The sequence below is a fragment of the Manihot esculenta genome, chromosome 2 (genome assembly GCF_001659605.2).
Source record: "Manihot esculenta cultivar AM560-2 chromosome 2, M.esculenta_v8, whole genome shotgun sequence".
Classification (NCBI taxonomy): domain Eukaryota; kingdom Viridiplantae; phylum Streptophyta; class Magnoliopsida; order Malpighiales; family Euphorbiaceae; genus Manihot; species Manihot esculenta.
The window spans coordinates 13009094-13027507 of record NC_035162.2 but is presented as its reverse complement, the minus strand read 5'-3'; the positions used below and the strand labels follow the sequence as shown (position 1 = coordinate 13027507).

The 18414-nt window shown below is 32.4% G+C and overlaps 1 protein-coding gene across 2 annotated transcripts; it reads left to right on the top strand.

The window, feature by feature from the left end:
- Positions 1–7397: 7397 nt before the first annotated feature.
- LOC110605602 (protein CELLULOSE SYNTHASE INTERACTIVE 3) lies at positions 7398–18414 on the top strand. Of its 2 annotated transcripts, none has more exons than XM_021744235.2 (8): positions 7398–7559; positions 7853–8047; positions 8530–8588; positions 8840–11912; positions 12332–14879; positions 15608–16062; positions 17384–17500; positions 17807–18414. In XM_021744235.2, the coding sequence occupies exons 3-8, from the start codon at positions 8530–8532 to the stop codon at positions 17957–17959; spliced, it is 6405 nt and encodes a 2134-aa protein (XP_021599927.1). In that variant the 5' UTR covers positions 7398–7559; positions 7853–8047; the 3' UTR covers positions 17960–18414. The 2 variants fall into 2 exon arrangements, with proteins under 2 accessions (XP_021599927.1, XP_021599935.1); XM_021744243.2 differs by having other exon boundaries at positions 7404–7559; positions 7938–8047.

Below are 18414 nucleotides of genomic sequence, written 5' to 3'. Positions count from 1 at the left end.
AAACCCTAAATTAGAAAATTTGCACAACCTGAATTAGAAAATTTGTACAACCTGAATATCAACCTCAATTATCTATTCAACTAAAACTATTCCTAAGATATACACAACACAGCAGTAGAAATATTGGAGAGCAATAATCAAATAGCAAATATCCAAATAATCAAATTAATAGTTCATAAATTCTAAAATTCTTTAATAGCAACTAAAAATTCTTTAACAATATGCACATAAAAGATCTGATTATCAAAAAATTTGATTGCAAACCTATTCCAGCCAAAGAAGATGTCGCCGAGGCCGATTGTGGAGAGGCGGGGAGAGGGAAGAGTTGTCTCTGACTGAGAAGTGGGAGATGTGGCCACTGGAGAGAGAGAAGGAGATATCGGGAGAGAGAAGATTTATCGTCGACTGGGGAGAGAAAGGAGACATCACCAGTGTCAATTGGGCTGCCGGCACTCGTCAGTGAAATGGGGAGAGAGGCGTTGACTGGAAAGTGAGATTGTAGGAGATGTTACTGACTGGAGAGAGGAGATATTGATGATTGAGGGAGAAGAAGATCACAAAACCCTAACATGAACAAAATATCCCAATCCAATGAATTCAAATACCTGAAAATTAAACTCGATTCACCAAGTTAGGGAAAGGAGCTGAGTCGTTTATAGGAGGAGTATTAACGTTAATACTGCAGTATAAACAAATGACTGGCGGGGAAGGACAGTGAGCTCCTGCATTACTACGGTGACTGGCGGACGGGCGGATGAAGAAGAGAGGAGAGGGTGATATCTGATTGGGCTTTAGGTGATCGGCCTGCGCCGCCGGCAATGAAGTGGAGGAAAGAGCCGATTGAGAATTAGGAATTATATGAAGGGAAGCAGGGAGAGAGGCGCATACAGAGAGAGGGTAGTGAAAATGAAAAAAAGGAATTATGAATCAGGGTTAGGATTAGGGTTAGTTTTGTTATATACTAATCGGGTTCGGGTAATGGGTATCCGATAGTCTAATTCCGAACCCTACCCGAATCCGAGATGGGTAAAATTTTTCAAACTCGAATCCGCCCAAATCCGTTTTGTAAAAACCCAAATCCGTTCTAATAGAATTTGGACGGATCGAATACCCGTGAAAACCCGCCCGCCTGACATCCCTGGTCTTAAGCCTCTACTTATCTAATGAATTTTATCTTTGGATAAAAAAAGTAGTGGGACCAAAAACCAAAAAGAAAACAGTCGTATGAATGTCCATTAAACCCATTTTGTCTGGTACATAAAATATTGCGAAACGTACGTGGATTCGGGTCATCAGCGGCAATCAAAAGATGGAATGGGTCAGATTTTGATAAGAAATCCACTGCAAAGCTACCAGCACTCAATATTTGTTTATGGTCCATCTGGATTTTCTTTGATTTTTTGTTTTTATGATTATTCCTTCTCATTCATCCTGGCTATGCTTATCAATTGTATTGCTTTTTTCAAAGATTCTATTATCATATTTTATAAAATTTCTAATTCTAAAAAGGAGGTTTAATGTTTTGGAGTTTAACTTTTGCAGGTAAAAAGCTGTTTTAGTTGAGAAAGATTGGTAAATTGTCATCATTAATTGAATAATAATAAAAAAAATTTAATATTTATTGATTAAAAAATTTCAAAAGCTGAAAATTTGGATTATAATAAATAATTACTAAGCCGTATTCCAAGATCCAAGTAACATTTTTGTGGGGTTGATGGATGATTGTCATAGTACATTACAAAATGAATTATCAAATATCAAAGCATATCTTGTAAGAACAATGTTGGTGATAGAAAAGCATCTTCCTTCAAATCTCCATGTGCTCCCAAATCAATTTGGCCATACCCCTTTTATTTTTATATTTCTTTTTTCTCACATCCAAACAAGCTAATCTCATGGAGAAGAACCTACACAATTTTCTTTCAGATAGCCAATGTCTGGGGTCAGGCGCGGAGACAAGAGTGTAGGGTAGGTGGCCGCTTCGTAAAATATATATATATATATATATTCAATAATAAAAGTTGAATATTTCGTTCTGATTATGGATTTAATTTTTTTTTTTTTGCATATTTAATTTTTTATAATTAAATTTCTTAAGCATTTTAAATACTAAAAATAGGTGAGTTTTTTTTTTCTTAAAAATACTTTATGGAAAAAAAAGAACGTGAATATATATATATATATATATATATATATAAAATCAATCCTGGAAAGTGAGTTGTTAAAGGTTAATATTTATTTTTAATAAAATATAAATAAATGTTTGTTTATTAAGTTAGATTTTAAAATATTAATTTGACCAACTGCAGAGTCTTGGATCCACAAATATAGTATTATACTATGAAAATAAATAAATTATTAAAGTGGGAAGATCTTTTATATATATATATATATATATATATATATATATATAGCATAGGCACCAAACATTTGGAGGGGTGACGAGTATTGGATTCAAATCAAAGAAATTGATCAAATCAAAGAAATTGATCAAATTAAATTAATTTTAAATTTTAATTCAGTTTTTATTTAATTCGATTCGATTCGATTTTTAATTTCAAAAATTTCAGTTATTTTAATTTGATTCGATTTTGATAAAAAAAAATTGAAAAAACTGAACCAAACTGATTAGTGATAATAATATATTATTTTTAATAATATTGAAAAATTAAATTATATTAAAATTAAAATATTTTAATTAAATTTTAAAATATTAAAAATAAAGTATAAAAAATAAAAAAATTATTAAAAATTAAAATCGATCAAAACTGAATCGAATCAAATCGAATCAGACCTGTTCGATTTGATTTAATTTATATCCAAAATCGATTCGATGTGATTTTTATAAATATTAAAATTTTAATTTTCAATTTATTCAATTCGATTTGATTTTAAACCAAATCGAACGAATCATCACCCTAAACATCTCTCATGAACAATTAAAGAAATGAAGATTTTGATGGGCCCATGCAGTGTATCAAACTATCACTTGTAAACAAAAATAATAATTATAAAAATAAATAATAATAAGAGAAATTTATTATTAAAAATTAATTAATTTCTCTTCAATTTTAAATATTTTTTACATTTAAGAAGTTTATTAGTTAATTTTTTATTAATTTTATTTTTTAAATATTTTATTATTTAATTTTTATAACTAAAAAATTAATTAATTAATTTTTCAATTTCATAAAAAATTGTTAATTAATCTTTAAATATTTTAATTTTTTTAATATTTAACAGTTAAAATTAATAAAAATATTAATTAATAGATTTTTAAACTTTAAAAATATTTGATGTATTTTTTAAAATTAATAAACTAATTATTAAATTTTTCATAATATAATAACTAAATAATAATTTTTCTTAATAATAATATAAAACATGGCAAACCTACAGACCTTTCACTTATTTATTTGATTTTTTTTTTTATCAAAGCTTATTGATTTGATTATACTGTACATATCTAGAATTGTTAATTCACAGCAACCTCACGGGGATGTTCTGTGTTTTTTTTTTTTTTTTTTTTAAATATTAATATTTAATATTAATTCGTTAAATATTTAAATTAAAATTTAATATCATAATATATAGTTCCATACTTAATTTAATGGTAAATACATTTAAATAAATATAAAAGATTTTAAATTCTACTTTTCTCTCCTTAATTTTTATTTAAAAAATTAAATTATATTTAACTTTTTTGTTGTTATTATTATTAGATCTCTCTAAATGTTTGAAATTTTAATAATTTATTTTTATTTTAAAATCAATCCATTAAAATATTTTTATAAAATTCAAATTATTTAGTTTTTTTTTATAAAAAAAAGTTAGTCTAACTATTTTAACTTTAAATAATACATATAATTAACATTATAAAAATTAAATAATAAAAAAAATTAAAATAGTCAATAATTTATTTAGCAGAATGATTAAAAAATTAAATTTTATAAAATGAGACATGTTTCAATTGTGTTATTTTAAAATAGAAATTAACTAATAATTTTTTTTGATAATTTAAAGATTTGATTGTAATTTTTTTAAAAATTATTTATATTAATTTTAAAATTTAGGAGAATTTTATGTATTTTAAAATATTTATCAGTTCATTACTATTTTAAAATTATTTAATTAAAAAAATATATTTTATAAAATCAAACGCTGTAGCTCTTCTTTCAAATAACATATTAGTATTTTAATATTGATCAAAATAATTAATTATTATAAATATTTAAAATTAAAAAATTAAATAATGTAAATATTTAAAATTATAAAATTAAATAAATAAAAATATTTAAAGAGCTAATGATTTTTTAAATAAAATGACTAAAAAAATTAGCTTTTACAATATATAAAAACGTTAATTAAAATTGATTTTTAAATAATTAATTTTTTTAGAAATTTAGAAACTTTGATAGTAATCCATTCATAAATTTTTAATGACGATCTAATAAAATTATTCTAAAAAATAGTAAGAATATCATTTTTGATATTTATAAATGGTAAAAAATTATTTACGTACTTTCAAAATAAAGAAAGGTAAGAGACAAGGAATAAAACAAAAATTAACACTGATTATAAACTTATTTACCTTATTTCATATATAAATTTTATATATTAATCTTCAATACTAATTATATTTTTAAAATTGATGTTTAAATAGTCTTTATTATATTTAATTAATAATTTATTTCGTCTCATAATTTTTATTTATTTTATTTTTTAATATATTAAAAATATAATTTTTAATTTTATATTTTTTAAATATATTTAATTTTATTAAATATTAAAAAAATATTTTTTTAAAAAAATAAAATAAAATAGAGATATAATAATTAATTTATATATTATTATAATTTAAAAATAAAATAAATAATAATTTTAAAATAATTAAAAAATAAATAAAAATTATAAAACTAAAAAAGTATTAATAAAATAATTAACTACTGTTAAAATAGTAACGGTAAGAGTAAAGTCTAAGTAATTTGGCCGTGGAAGTAGTTTGCGACGGTAACAAATTTACCGCTTCCGAGGTTCGAAATACCACAACGTTTTGGCCAACCTAGGTCTGACAGTATTTTTTTGGTTTTGTTGTTTTTTGCCTCAAAAAAAAAGTTGCTGTTTCTCTCTCGGCTGTACACACATGACAGTTGCTAGTGAAGACAAACCAATTCATGATTCATGTCCATATCTAACAGACATCTAATCCTTTTCTCTTCATTATTTTTCCATTTATTCTCACATACAACCTACCAATATCACTAATCTCTAGACAATTAAATTTTACAGTTTTTTATAAAATTATAATATTAATAATAAATTATTATCAAATCCATACAATTTTATAAAATTAACTAATTTATTTATATTTCAAAATCATACAACTCGAAAATTTTAATATTTTATAAAATTTAATTTTTTAATTCTTTCATTAAAAAAATTTAATTGCTTTAAATTATTTATACTTTTTAATATATATTTTGGTATTATATTTTAAATATTTATATTATTTAATGGCTCCAATCATAATAAAATTAAATTGACTAATAATTATTTTTTAATAAAATAACTAATTAAAATTTTTAATTTTATAAAATACAGGACATTTTACTTTTGACCGTTAGTTTTGCAGAGAAGATTTTAATTTTGTTTGAATGATGTAAAGTTTTGTTGCAGGAAGCTACAGTCTCGCGTGCAGTTGAGCTATTTTTCAAATTGTTTGATTGGCCTTTTTTATGGGTGACCAATTTCTCGAGCCTAGATTCACTCGGGCACACTCGGGGTGAGTATTCGGTTCAAATTAAAAAAATCGATTGAATCGAATCGATTTAAAAATTTAGTTTGGTTTTTTATATATTTCAGTTCTGTTCAATTTTTAATTTTAAAAGTTTTAGTTATTTTGATTTAGTTTGGTTTTAATTTGAAAAAAATCGAAAAAATTGAATCGAAATGATTAGTGATAATAATATATTTTTTTAATAATATAGAGAAATTAAATCATATTAAGATTAAAATATTTTAATTAAATTTTAAAATATTAAAAATAAAGTGTAAAATATAAAAAATTATTAAAAATCGAAACCGATCAAACCGAATCAGACCGGTTCGATTCGGTTTCTGACCAAAATCGATTCAATTCGATTTTCATAAACACTAAAATTTTAATTTTCGATTTATTTGATTTAATTCAATTTTAAATCGAACCCACCGAATGCTCACCCCTAATACATGCTTTCACGGCCTCAGCGGTTGTTAGCAGGTGAAGGGGGACGAGGATGAACCTAATTAGGGCATCATTTTCACATGTTGTGCCTTGCCGTTTCTCGATTATCCAACACCAGTTTGAGCTCCGATATGATTGCTGCAACTTTTTCCAATTCTAACGATTAATAGTTGTTTTGTCATACGCTGATGCCGCTTTTCAATGATCGTGGAAGCAGAGGGGCTAAGCAATGTAAAATTTGGAGCCACCATAATTTTTTTTTGAGTAATAAATTCATTTTTAAAATATATATTTTTATTTTAATAATATTATTTTTCATTAATTCTATTTTTTACCCTTTATTCTTACTTTATATTATATATATACATCATAAATTAATGAAAATTTAAAATGTAAGAAAAATAAAACTCTATATACTAAAATATTAACATTTCTATATAAAATATAATTTTTCATATATAAAAATATAAATATAATTTATTATATTAAATATAAATATTTAATAAATTTAATATAAAATATTTATATGTGATATTTTATATTATAGAAGATTATTTATAATAAATATTTATTATATATAATATATTTTATTATTTTATTTAATAAGTATAAAATATAATTAAAGGGTTATATCTTTATTAATATAAAATTTTAAAAAATATACTATAATTTATACTTAATTTTGTAGATATAATTTTTTTATAATTAAAATATAAATTAATGTAAAGCAAAATAAAATATAAATAAATGGAGTAAGGGATAATGCATTCGGACACCGTGTCAAGTTAAGGATTAAAGAATATAATTAAACGAGGATGTCGTAAATAATAACATATTAAATATTTAGTTTAAGTTTATATTGAATAAAAACCGTGCGTGTTTTTTACGCCTCAATTTTACTTTGCGCGTAAGGTTACCATCAACCAGCGACTCTGCGAGTATACCCGGACAAGCGAGTGGCTCAATTGTTCTCCGCTCTCCCGCCGATTAACTCGCGCCGAATTAGGAAAAGGAAAAAAAAGAGGAAAATCACTGCCTAACACCCCTAACAAATTATGAATCACTAATACTGTAATTTATTATTTCTAAAAAATTAAAAAATAGAAAAGCTTAAAATAGAAAAGACAAATCAATGAAATTAATTAATATAAAGAAAAAGAAAAAACAAGCACACACAAAATAGTGGCAGAGAAAGGGAAACGAAAAGACTCGGACTCTCACTTTCCTTTTTCTCTTTCTACTTTCTCTCTCATCCTCACGTTTATTTTTCTGTGTCTCTTTCCTCCTCCATTGACACCTTTCTTTTCGAGCTTCTCTCTTCCTCTGTAATTTTCAGGTACATTATTTATTTCTGAAATTTATTTTAATTATTCGCATTGTTGCTATCAATTTATGATAATTGATAATTTCTTACCTTCTTAATCAACATATTGAAAGTGACCTTTCTCTTGCCCTAAGATTCCGATGACGCAGTTCTGATCCGATCTCTGTAGGATTCTTCATGTCCATTATTATCATTTTTTTAATCAACAATTTAAAATTGAATTTTAAATTGTGTAAAACATTTTAAGTATCTTCTACCTGTTAAGGAGTGCAAGCTTAATTTCGGTTTGTTTTTGTGATATGCAGTTCCTTCTTCAAGCTTTACTACATTGCATTGCCTCGTGAGCTTGCGTTGTTTGATTCATCTCATTTGTTTATATGTATATATAAGAGCGAGTGAGCAAAGTTTCTCTACTGGGAGGAGAATGATGATTGAATCGAGAAGTTTGGTCTCTATATAGCTAGAAGGGAGTTCCTCTGGCACTTGCATTGTTTGGCGAAGTATTGTACTGATAGCTCTTTGACTTGTTTATATATATACACTTACACACACACAAGTTTGTGCAAATATTGGTTTTCTAATCTGGGTATTGTTTAAGGATTGGTTTTATTCTTCACGCTGGCTGGAATTGATCAATTCGAAGTTGGGCAACGACAAAGTTGCTTTATTTGAGGTTTTGGTTTTATAGGTGCAAAATTGGGCTATGAGAATTGCATAGAATTCCTTTGTATAGTTAATTCCAATTGAATTTTTAATTAAATGATCGATGAATGAAGTTAGAAATGATCATCTTACAAGTTCATTTTGTTCCAGTCTCTTATTCTCCCCCCTCTTCTCCCTTCTTTGTGTGCTGTTCTAATTTCATATTTCTAAGGCGTTGGTGGTTCATGTAATTGGATGATAAATTTCTGTTTTTGAAATTGATTGATTACTTTGAGTATCAAGAGTCTTATAAAATAGCTAAGGTGGTGCTTTGCTGCAGATGTCAAAGTCTTCCTCCTTTGATCTGCAAGAGAATTCCTCATCTATCTTACAGTCTAGGTCAGCATCCTTCTTTCCTGAAATTAGTTGGATATATGAATGTTGATAATACTGTACTTCATTAAAAGAAAAAAAAAGCAACATACCATGTTAAGTTTAAAAGTAAAAACATATACTGAGCCTTAGGAAAGCCACTAAAATTGAACTTTCAATTGTTCAATGAATACATTTCCACTTAGTTAACCTGTTGCTAGGAACCAAATTCATACTGGGTTTAATCATGCACAAGTATATTCATTGATTACATTCAGGGAATCAAATGGATCATTGGAAATGGATGACCTAGAGAATACAGTAGCTACAGTTGCTCGCTTTATTGAGAAGCTACATGCCAAAAAATCATCACCACATGAGAAAGAACTTATCACTGCTCGTCTTGTTAGTCTGGCCAAAGCCAAAAAGGAGGCCAGGGCAATCATTGGTTCTCACACCCAGTCAATGCCACTATTCATATCTATTCTCAGAAGTGGCACTCTCGGGGCAAAAGTTAATGTTGCTGGAACTTTGAGTGCTCTATGCAAAGATGATGACTTGCGAGTGAAGGTACTTCTTGGTGGGTGCATCCCACCTTTGCTCTCACTTTTGAAGTCTAAATCTATAGATGCTAGGAAGGCAGCAGCAGAGGCAATATATGAAGTTTCTTCTGGAGGGCTTTCAGATGACCATGTCGGTATCAAAATATTTGTCACAGAAGGTGTAGTACCAACCTTATGGGATCAACTCAATCCACAGAACAAGCAGGACAAAGCAGTAGAGGGTTTTGTTACTGGGGCCTTGAGAAATCTCTGTGGTGACAAAGATGATTACTGGAGAGCAACACTTGAGGCTGGGGGAGTGGATATAATTGTTGGTCTCCTATCCTCCGATAATGCTGCTGCCCAATCCAATGCAGCTTCTCTCTTGGCTCGTCTGATGTTGGCTTTCAGTGATAGTATCCCAAAGGTAATTGATTCTGGGGCCATCAAAGCTTTGCTTGAGCTTGTGGATCAGAACAATGATATTTCAGTCCGTGCTAGTGCTGCTGAGGCTTTGGAAGTAGTTTCCTCAAGGTCAGTGAAGGCTAAGCAAGCTGTTGTAGATGCAAATGGTGTTAATGTGCTCATTGGGGCTGTAGTGGCTCCTTCTAAAGAATGCATGCAAGGGGAGTCTGCTCAGGCTCTACAAGGCCATGCAACTCGAGCTTTAGCAAATATGTATGGTGGGATGTCTGCTTTGATATTGTATCTTGGTCAACTATCACAGTCTCCCCGCCTTTCTGCACCAATTGCTGATATAATTGGAGCACTTGCTTATGCCTTGATGGTCTTTGAACAGAATTCTGATGTTGATGAGGAATCTCTTGATGCAACAAAAATAGAGGATATATTGGTAAAGCTTCTGAAGCCTCGTGATACTAAGCTGATTCAAGAGCGTATCCTTGAGGCTATGGCAAGCCTGTATGGCAACATCCAGCTATCAGGATCTGTTAATCATGCTGAAGCAAAGAAGGTTCTTGTTGGACTTGTCACAATGGCTGTTGGGGATGCACATGAGTATCTGGTTATTTCTTTAACTAGCTTATGTCGTGATGGGATAGGTATTTGGGAGGCCATCGGCAAGAGAGAAGGAATTCAATTACTCATTTCATTATTGGGTTTGTCCACTGAGCAGCATCAGGAGTATTCTGTTCGATTGCTAGCAATCTTGACTGACCAAGTTGATGACAGCAAATGGGCTATCACTGCTGCTGGTGGCATTCCTCCGTTGGTACAGTTACTAGAGACAGGATCTCAGAAGGCACGGGAGGATGCAGCACATGTTCTCTGGAACTTGTGCTGTCACAGTGAAGACATCCGGGCCTGTGTTGAGAGTGCAGGAGCCATCCCAGCATTTCTATGGCTTCTTAAAAGTGGTGGACCAGAAGGTCAGGAAGCATCGGCTAAGGCACTTAAAACCCTGGTCCGAACAGCTGATCATGCCACTATTAATCAGTTGTTAGCCCTACTCCTAGGGGATTCTTCTGGCTCGAAAGCGCATGTAATAAGAGTTTTGGGTCATGTACTAACAATGGCATCACTCAATGATATTGTGCAAAGGGGATCTGCTGCTAACAAAGCACTAAAATCTCTTATAGAGGTTTTGAACTCCCCACATGAAGAAACCCAAGAGTGTGCAGCTTCTGTTCTTGCTGATTTCTTTAATACGAGACAAGATATTTGTGATAGTCTTGCAGCTGATGAGGTTGTGCATCCTTGCATGAAGCTCTTGACTGGTAACAACACTCAAGTTGTGGCAACACAGTTGGCTCGAACATTGAGTGCCTTGTCTCGTCCAACCAAGAGAAAGACTAGCAACAAGATGCCTTCTATTGCAGAAGGAGATGTTAAACCTTTAATTAAGTTGGCTAAAACTTCATCAATTGATGCTGCAGAAACGGCAGTTGCTGCTCTGGCCAATCTTCTGTCTGATCCCCAGGTAGCTGCTGAAGCTTTGGCAGAAGATGTTGTTGCGGCTTTGACAAGGGTCCTTGGAGAAGGAACTTCAGAAGGCAAGAAGAATGCAGCACGGGCCCTTCATCAATTACTGAAGCATTTCCCTGTGGGTGATGTTCTTAAGGGACATGCTCAATGTCGTTTTACTGTTCTTGCTATTCTTGATTCTTTGAATGCATTAAACTCGAATGGCACTGATACTGCCGATGCTTTAGAAGTAGTTGCACTTTTGGCCAAGACAAAACAGGGTACAAGTGCCGCTTACCCGCCATCAGCTGCCTTTGCTGAAGTACCCTCAAGCTTAGAGTCTTTAGTTTACTGCCTGGCTAAGGGCTCCCCTTCACAGCAAGATAAGGCAATAGAAATTTTGTCCAGGCTTTGTGGGGATCAACCAGTCATTCTAGGTGATATGTTGATTGCGAGATCAAGTTCAATTGGTTCCCTTGCAAATAGAATAATGAAATCCTCCAGTTTAGAAGTGAGAGTTGGAGGGACTGCATTATTCTTATGTGCTGCAAAAGAACACAAACAACAGGCAATGCAAGCACTTGATTTATCAGGATATTTGAAGCCATTCATATATACTTTAGTTGATATGATTAAGCAGAATTCTGGTTGTTCTTCTTTAGAAATTGAAGTTAGAACCCCAAGGGGTCTTTTTAAAAGATCGGCATTGCAGGAGGGGGATGATTTTGATGTTCTTGATCCATCCACTGTTTTAGGAGCTACTGTTGCCCTGTGGCTTCTATCAATAGTTTGTTCCTTTCACAATAAGAATAGGCTTATGGTAATGGAAGCTGGTGGACTTGAGGTTCTCTCTGACAAGCTTTTAAGCTATACATCCAATCCACAGGTATGTCCTTATTGAAATTTTGTTCACTCAAGTCTCAGCTTGTCCCAAGTACTAGGCAACAACAGTATTGTTTGCTTTCTGCTATGCTGAATTCATTGTATTACAAGATGAGTGCTAGTATTAAAACAGAGTTGTTTGTTTAGTCAGGACGAGTCTGTTTAAAATCTCTTGTAGTATAAACAAGATGATAAATTAAACTTCATATGACGATAAATTAAACTTCATACGTGAAATGGTGTTTAATTCGTCATTAAGAAGATTATTATGCTTTCTTTCACAGATGAGAGGTTGTTGTTTGTTGCGGTTTTTTGTCTGATTTTGATTCATTGTATAGGTGGTATTTTGGAATGCATAACTGGCTTCCAGCATTTGTGTTTAATATTTGTTAGCTGAGCCAAAAACTTGATCTTCAATTGCAGGCAGAGTTTGAGGATACAGAGGGTATATGGGTTAGTGCTTTGCTACTGGCTATCTTATTCCAAGATGCAACTGTTGTGCTGGCCCCTGCAACAATGCGGATCATACCTTCACTTGCTCATTTGCTAAGATCTGATGAATTGATTGACAGATATTTTACTGCTCAAGCAATGGCTAGTCTAGTTTGCAATGGAAGTAAAGGAATAAGTCTCACCATTGCGAATTCAGGTGCTGTTGCTGGGTTAATAACACTTATTGGTTATGTGGAATCAGATATGCCAAACCTTGTTGCTTTATCAGAAGAATTTTCTCTGTTACAAAATCCTGCTCAGATTGTTCTGGAACGCCTTTTTGAAATGGAAGATGTAAGAGTTGGCTCCACTGCACGAAAATCTATTCCTTTGCTGGTGGATCTCTTGAGACCTATCCCTGATAGGCCAGGTGCTCCCCCAATTTCTGTTCAACTGTTAACCTGTGTTGCAAAAGAAAGTGATACAAATAAATTGATCATGGCAGAAGCTGGAGCTCTGGATGCTTTAACAAAATATTTGTCTTTGAGTCCTAAAGACTCCACCGAGGCCTCTATTTCTGAACTCTTAAGGATCATGTTTAAAAATTCTGAAACCATTCGGTATGAAGCGTCTCTTAATTCGGTGAATCAACTTGTAGCAGTTCTCCATCTGGGCTCAAGGGATGCTAGATTTAGTGCTGCAAGGGCTCTTCAAGAACTTTTTGATGCTGAGAATATCAGAGACTCTGAATTAGCTTGGCAGGCTGTTCAACCATTATTTGACATGCTTAGTGCTGCATCAGAGAGTGAGCAAGAGGCTGCTCTTGTTGCTTTGAACAAACTGACGTCGGGAAATACTTTAAAAGCATCACTATTCCTGGATTTGGAAGGTGATCCTCTTGAGACTTTATACAAAATATTGTCTTCTTCATGTTCCTTGGAATTGAAGAGAGGTGCTGCAGAGCTTTGTTTTATTATTTTTACCAATGCCAAATTCAGAGCAAATCCAATTGCCTCGGAGTTTATGCAGCCTCTAATTTCTCTTATGCAGTCTAACATAAGTTTGGTTGTGGAAGCTGGGGTTTGTGCTTTTGAGAGATTGCTGGATGATGAACAACTGGTGGAGCTTGCAGCAGCTTATGATTTTATTGTGGATCTTCTTGTTAGCTTGGTTTCTGGGACAAATTTTAGACTTATTGAAGGTAGCATCTGTGCTTTAATAAAGTTAGGAAAAGATCGGGCCCCTCGCAAATTAGATATTGTCAAAGCAGGTGTTATAGATAAATGTCTTGTGCTGCTCCCTGTTGCTCCCAATTCATTATGCTCAGCAATTGCAGAATTATTTCGCATTTTGACAAACAGTGGTGCAATTGCTAGAAGCTCAGATGCAGCAAAAATAGTAGAACCTCTTTTTATGCTTTTGCTTCAGCCAGATTTTGGTTTGTGGGGACAGCACAGTGCATTACAAGCACTTGTAAATATTTTAGAGAAGCCACAGAGCCTTGTAACATTGAATCTTACTCCGAGCCGGGTCATTGAACCTTTAATTACATTTCTGGAATCTCCATCTCAAGCCATTCAGCAGCTTGGCACAGAATTATTATCTCATCTTCTTGCACAGGAACATTTTCAGCAAGACATCACAACCAAAAATGCAGTTGTGCCACTTGTGCGGCTTGCAGGAATTGGAATATTGAACCTTCAGCAGACAGCAATAAAGGCATTGGAAAAAATTTCCACAAGCTGGCCAAAGGTGGTTGCTGATGCTGGAGGTATTTTTGAGGTTGCAAAGGTTATTGTTCAAGATGATCCTGAACCACCTTTTGAGCTGTGGGAAACTGCTGCTTTGGTTTTATCAAATGTGCTGTGTTTCAATGCAGAGTACTACTTTAAGGTTCCTCTGGTTGTCCTTGTGAGAATGTTGCACTCGACACTTGAGAGTACTGTTAAAGTGGCTCTTAATGCTCTAATCGTTCAGGAGAGGGCTGATGCTTCAAGTGCAGAGCAGATGGCTGAATCTGGTGCTGTAGATGCTTTGTTGGACCTGCTAAGATCTCGTCAGTGTGAAGAGTTATCAGGAAGATTACTTGAAGCTTTGTTTAATCATATCAGGGTAAGGGAGATGAAGGCTTCCAAATATGCAATTGCACCTTTAGCACAGTATCTGTTAGACCCACAAACCAAATCCGATACCTGCAAGCTTCTTGCTGCTCTAGCTATTGGAGATCTCTCTCAGCATGAAGGACTTGCTAGGGCCAGTGATTCTGTTTCAGCAGTCCGTGCTCTGGTAAGCTTGCTTGAAGATCAGCCATCTGAAGAAATGACAATGGTGGCGACTTGTGCCCTGCAGAATTTTGTCATGCATAGTCGGACTAATAGGAGGGCTGTTGCAGAAGCAGGTGGCATATTAATAGTTCAAGAACTGCTATTGTCACCCACAGCTGATATTGTTGGGCAAGCAGCAATGCTGATCCGATTTCTATTTTCTAACCACACCCTCCAGGAATATGTATCAAATGAGCTCATTAGGTCTTTGACAGGTAATTTGAATGCAATTTTGATATATTCTGAGGTTGCATTTGACCATAAAATTTTAATTTAAGCTGTCAGTTCACATTTTATACTTAAAAGATCTGGAATTATAAAAAATTAGCAGCTTATGTTTCAACTAAATTTTAGGATGATACATGGAAATTGCAATATTTTCTATGGGTAATTCATTTTCATCCCCAAGGAAGTTTTCAATATGATTTATGAATCTATCCAATTCCAATACCCACCTAATGTAGGCACAACCTGACAGATTTATAAGATGCGAAATTAGCTATTTTTAATTGTAATTAATAATACAGGGTCCTGTGCCCAAAAGATTATGTGTAATTGTTTTACTTTTTAGTTTAAACCCCATTGTTGAAGAGGATCTTTGTGTCTGCTGCTTCTCTGCTTCATGTAGTTTGACTGTAACGGTAGAGACATTTGGAACCAAGAGATTTACCTGTCATTACTTTTTATCAAAACAAATTGAAGGTTTTCCTTGAGATTGAGCGGTAGGGGAAAGGACATGTATTCATTAAGAAGTGATGTTACTTTTTGATACATGTGGAATTTTAGAAAAGTTATCTGGAGGTAGTGCTGAGGTATAGAAAAGGACACTGAGAAATCTTAATCTGTTTTTTGGTGTTCTATTAGTGTTCGGGTAACGTTTCTTTTCCTTTTTCCCCTTCAGCTTTTATCTAAATGTGGAGACCTGTCATAACTTTTTGTGCAGCTGCACTTGAGAGAGAGTTGTGGTCCACAGCAACCATCAACGTACAGATCTTGAGAACCTTGAATGTTATCTTCACTAACTTCCCCAAGCTCCATGTTTCCGAAGCCTCAACCCTGTCAATTCCCTGCTTAATTAATGCACTAAAGTCAGGTAATGAGGCTGCTCAGGAATCTGTATTGGACACTCTCTGCTTGTTAAAACAGTCATGGTCAGCCATGTCTATAGAGATTGCCAAGTCTCAAGCAATGGTTGCAGCTGAAGCCATTCCCATTCTGCAACAGCTGATGAAGACCTGCCCGCCAAGTTTCCATGAGAGAGCGGAACTATTGTTGCACTGCTTACCAGGTTGTTTAACTGTTACAATTTTGCGTGGGAATAACCTCAAGCAGACAGTGGGAAGCACAAATGCCTTCTGCCAATTGACAATAGGAAGTGGTCCTCCTCGGCAAACCAAGGTAAGAGCTTTTGAAGTTGTGTGCAAAGCAAACCATTTACTTTGTGGCTGGCATCGCTATCATTTTACTTAATGAAATCCGTTTTATGTAATTATGGCCTTTCATGTGGTATACATGATTGATTCTCAGCAATAGAAGGAGAAAAGGTTTGTGAATGTTATCATTCTTCTAATAATTAGATTCATCTACATCTGCCATTTTGCATTAGGGTTACCTTGTGCACAGTTTTTATAATGGAAATCACAAGAATATTCCCGCAAGAGTATATAGATAAGTTGCACTGCCAAGAAAGTTACATTATGGGATTTTGTGTCACACAATCGCTTTTAGAGTTTACATGATGAGATAGTACTTTCCCTTTCTGGAAGGTGGGGAGTAAAGTTATATTCTCATGGGATGTGAGAGAAAAGAAAATAATAATAATATTGTGGAAATATTTTGCCTTCAATTATAGTAATATTTAGACCGAAATAGCCTCATAGATATTACTTACGTGTTTGCTTTCTCATTATGATATGCTGTGTCTCATAATTTTTATACATTTTACTTCTTTTTATGCAGATTAAGAAATAATAGTTATTTTAGTTAGAGGACTATTTTTTTTAATCAACTTTTCAATTGTACCCCATCTTTAGTATAAAACGAATGCGTTAAGTTTTATTGAAACAATAAAATCATTATTACTAACATTAAGTGGAAATACTTGAGTGTAATTGGAGCATATGAGATGGAGATATATGTGATGTTATATTAAATATAATAGATGGTTTGAATTTCCATTTGAAAAAATAAATAATTAATGAGGGATTTGTTAAAAATAAGATAAAATTAGACGTGATTATAATAGTTAATTTATATGTTAACCATAATATAAACAAGGAAATTGGAAAATATTTTGGGACAAATAAAAATATAAAGGTGGACAGAAATAATGGGACAGAGAGAGTAGATTTTGTGGTATTGATATTTATGTACGGTTCTTATGGATATGTAACTCTTTTTTTTTTAATTGTCACATGGTAACATTTGAGGTGGAGGGATTAGCTTTTTAAATGTAATTTATGAATATATTATATGACAGTAAATGTTAGATCTAATGACAATTTTTTTTAAAAATTATTTTGGGATTTATGTCTTTTTGTACTTAAAGGGATGAATGCATTAATTGCCTTCGATTTGGAAATTTTAAACATGGATCAACAACTCCAATATCATTGAAAATCCAGAAACTGCAACTACATGTCATGTAAAATGGTGATTAATGTTTATTTTCTTAGCATCAGCTGCATTTCATATGACAAGTTTCTGCTATATTTATCAGGTTGTGAGCCACAGTATTTCCCCAGAATGGGAAGAAGGGTTCACATGGGCTTTTGATGTACCACCAAAAGGACAAAAGCTTCACATTGTATGCAAAAGTAAAAATACTTTTGGCAAGGTAATTGGTATTCAAATTGGATGTTATTAGCAATGTTCACATGCAGATTGACATTCTCATTCTACAATCTTAAACTTAAATTCAACGCTACTTGTCTTCTTTTTTTTTTTCTTCTTTTCTTCTCTTTTCTTTTTCTTTTTGTTCATTTTCCTCTGGTTTGCCGAAAAAGAGGAGGAAAATATTAAGCACGTGATGAATTTCACTATTTCTAGATTTAGCTGAATATACTATTGAGCATTGCTTCAACATTGTAGTTTAATTTTCTTTCTTCCATATTTCTTATCATGATATGATGACTTTTTACAGACAACTTTGGGAAAAGTGACTATCCAAATTGATAAAGTTGTAACTGAAGGAATATATAGTGGATTATTCAGTCTCAATCATGACAGTAACAAGGACGGCTCTTCCAGAACACTTGAAATTGAGATCGTCTGGACCAACAGGCCGTCAGAATGATAGCCTTGCAGAGGTTAGGTATTTTTATGCAAGAAACTCACCGAAATCAGGTACGGTAGTCAGCCCAAATGAGGGAAAATTAATACGCTTCATCCGATGGGATGCAGGAAGTTGTCTTGCATGCAAGTATCCATAGTTTGAAGGTCCAGTTTTGTAGTAGTAATAGTAAATCATACACTGCCTGACATGTAAAGTGTAATATGTTCATTAAAATGCAGTGGCGAGAAATGGTGGAGGGTTGTTCCCATGTCATGCATAGGACAATATATAAATTGCCTAGTAATTTGCTGTACAGGTCCAATTGTAGGTATTAGCAATTAATGCGAACATTAGAGAAATAGCATTGAAAGAAAATTATGAAATCAAGATTTACACCAAGGGGACTAAGTTGTACTTCTTGTAATTGAGTTATTTTGGCAAATCAATGGGAATTGATAATAAGAATAATTGAAGTA

Coding starts and splice junctions, on each gene's coding strand:
- LOC110605602 (XM_021744235.2), top strand. CDS start 8,530: ATGTCAAAGTCTTCCTCCTTTGATCTGCAAGAGAATTCCTCATCTATC. Junction 14,880..15,607: donor GCTCATTAGGTCTTTGACAG/GTAATTTGAATG, acceptor CTTTTTGTGCAG/CTGCACTTGAGAGAGAGTTG. Junction 16,063..17,383: donor GTCCTCCTCGGCAAACCAAG/GTAAGAGCTTTT, acceptor TATATTTATCAG/GTTGTGAGCCACAGTATTTC.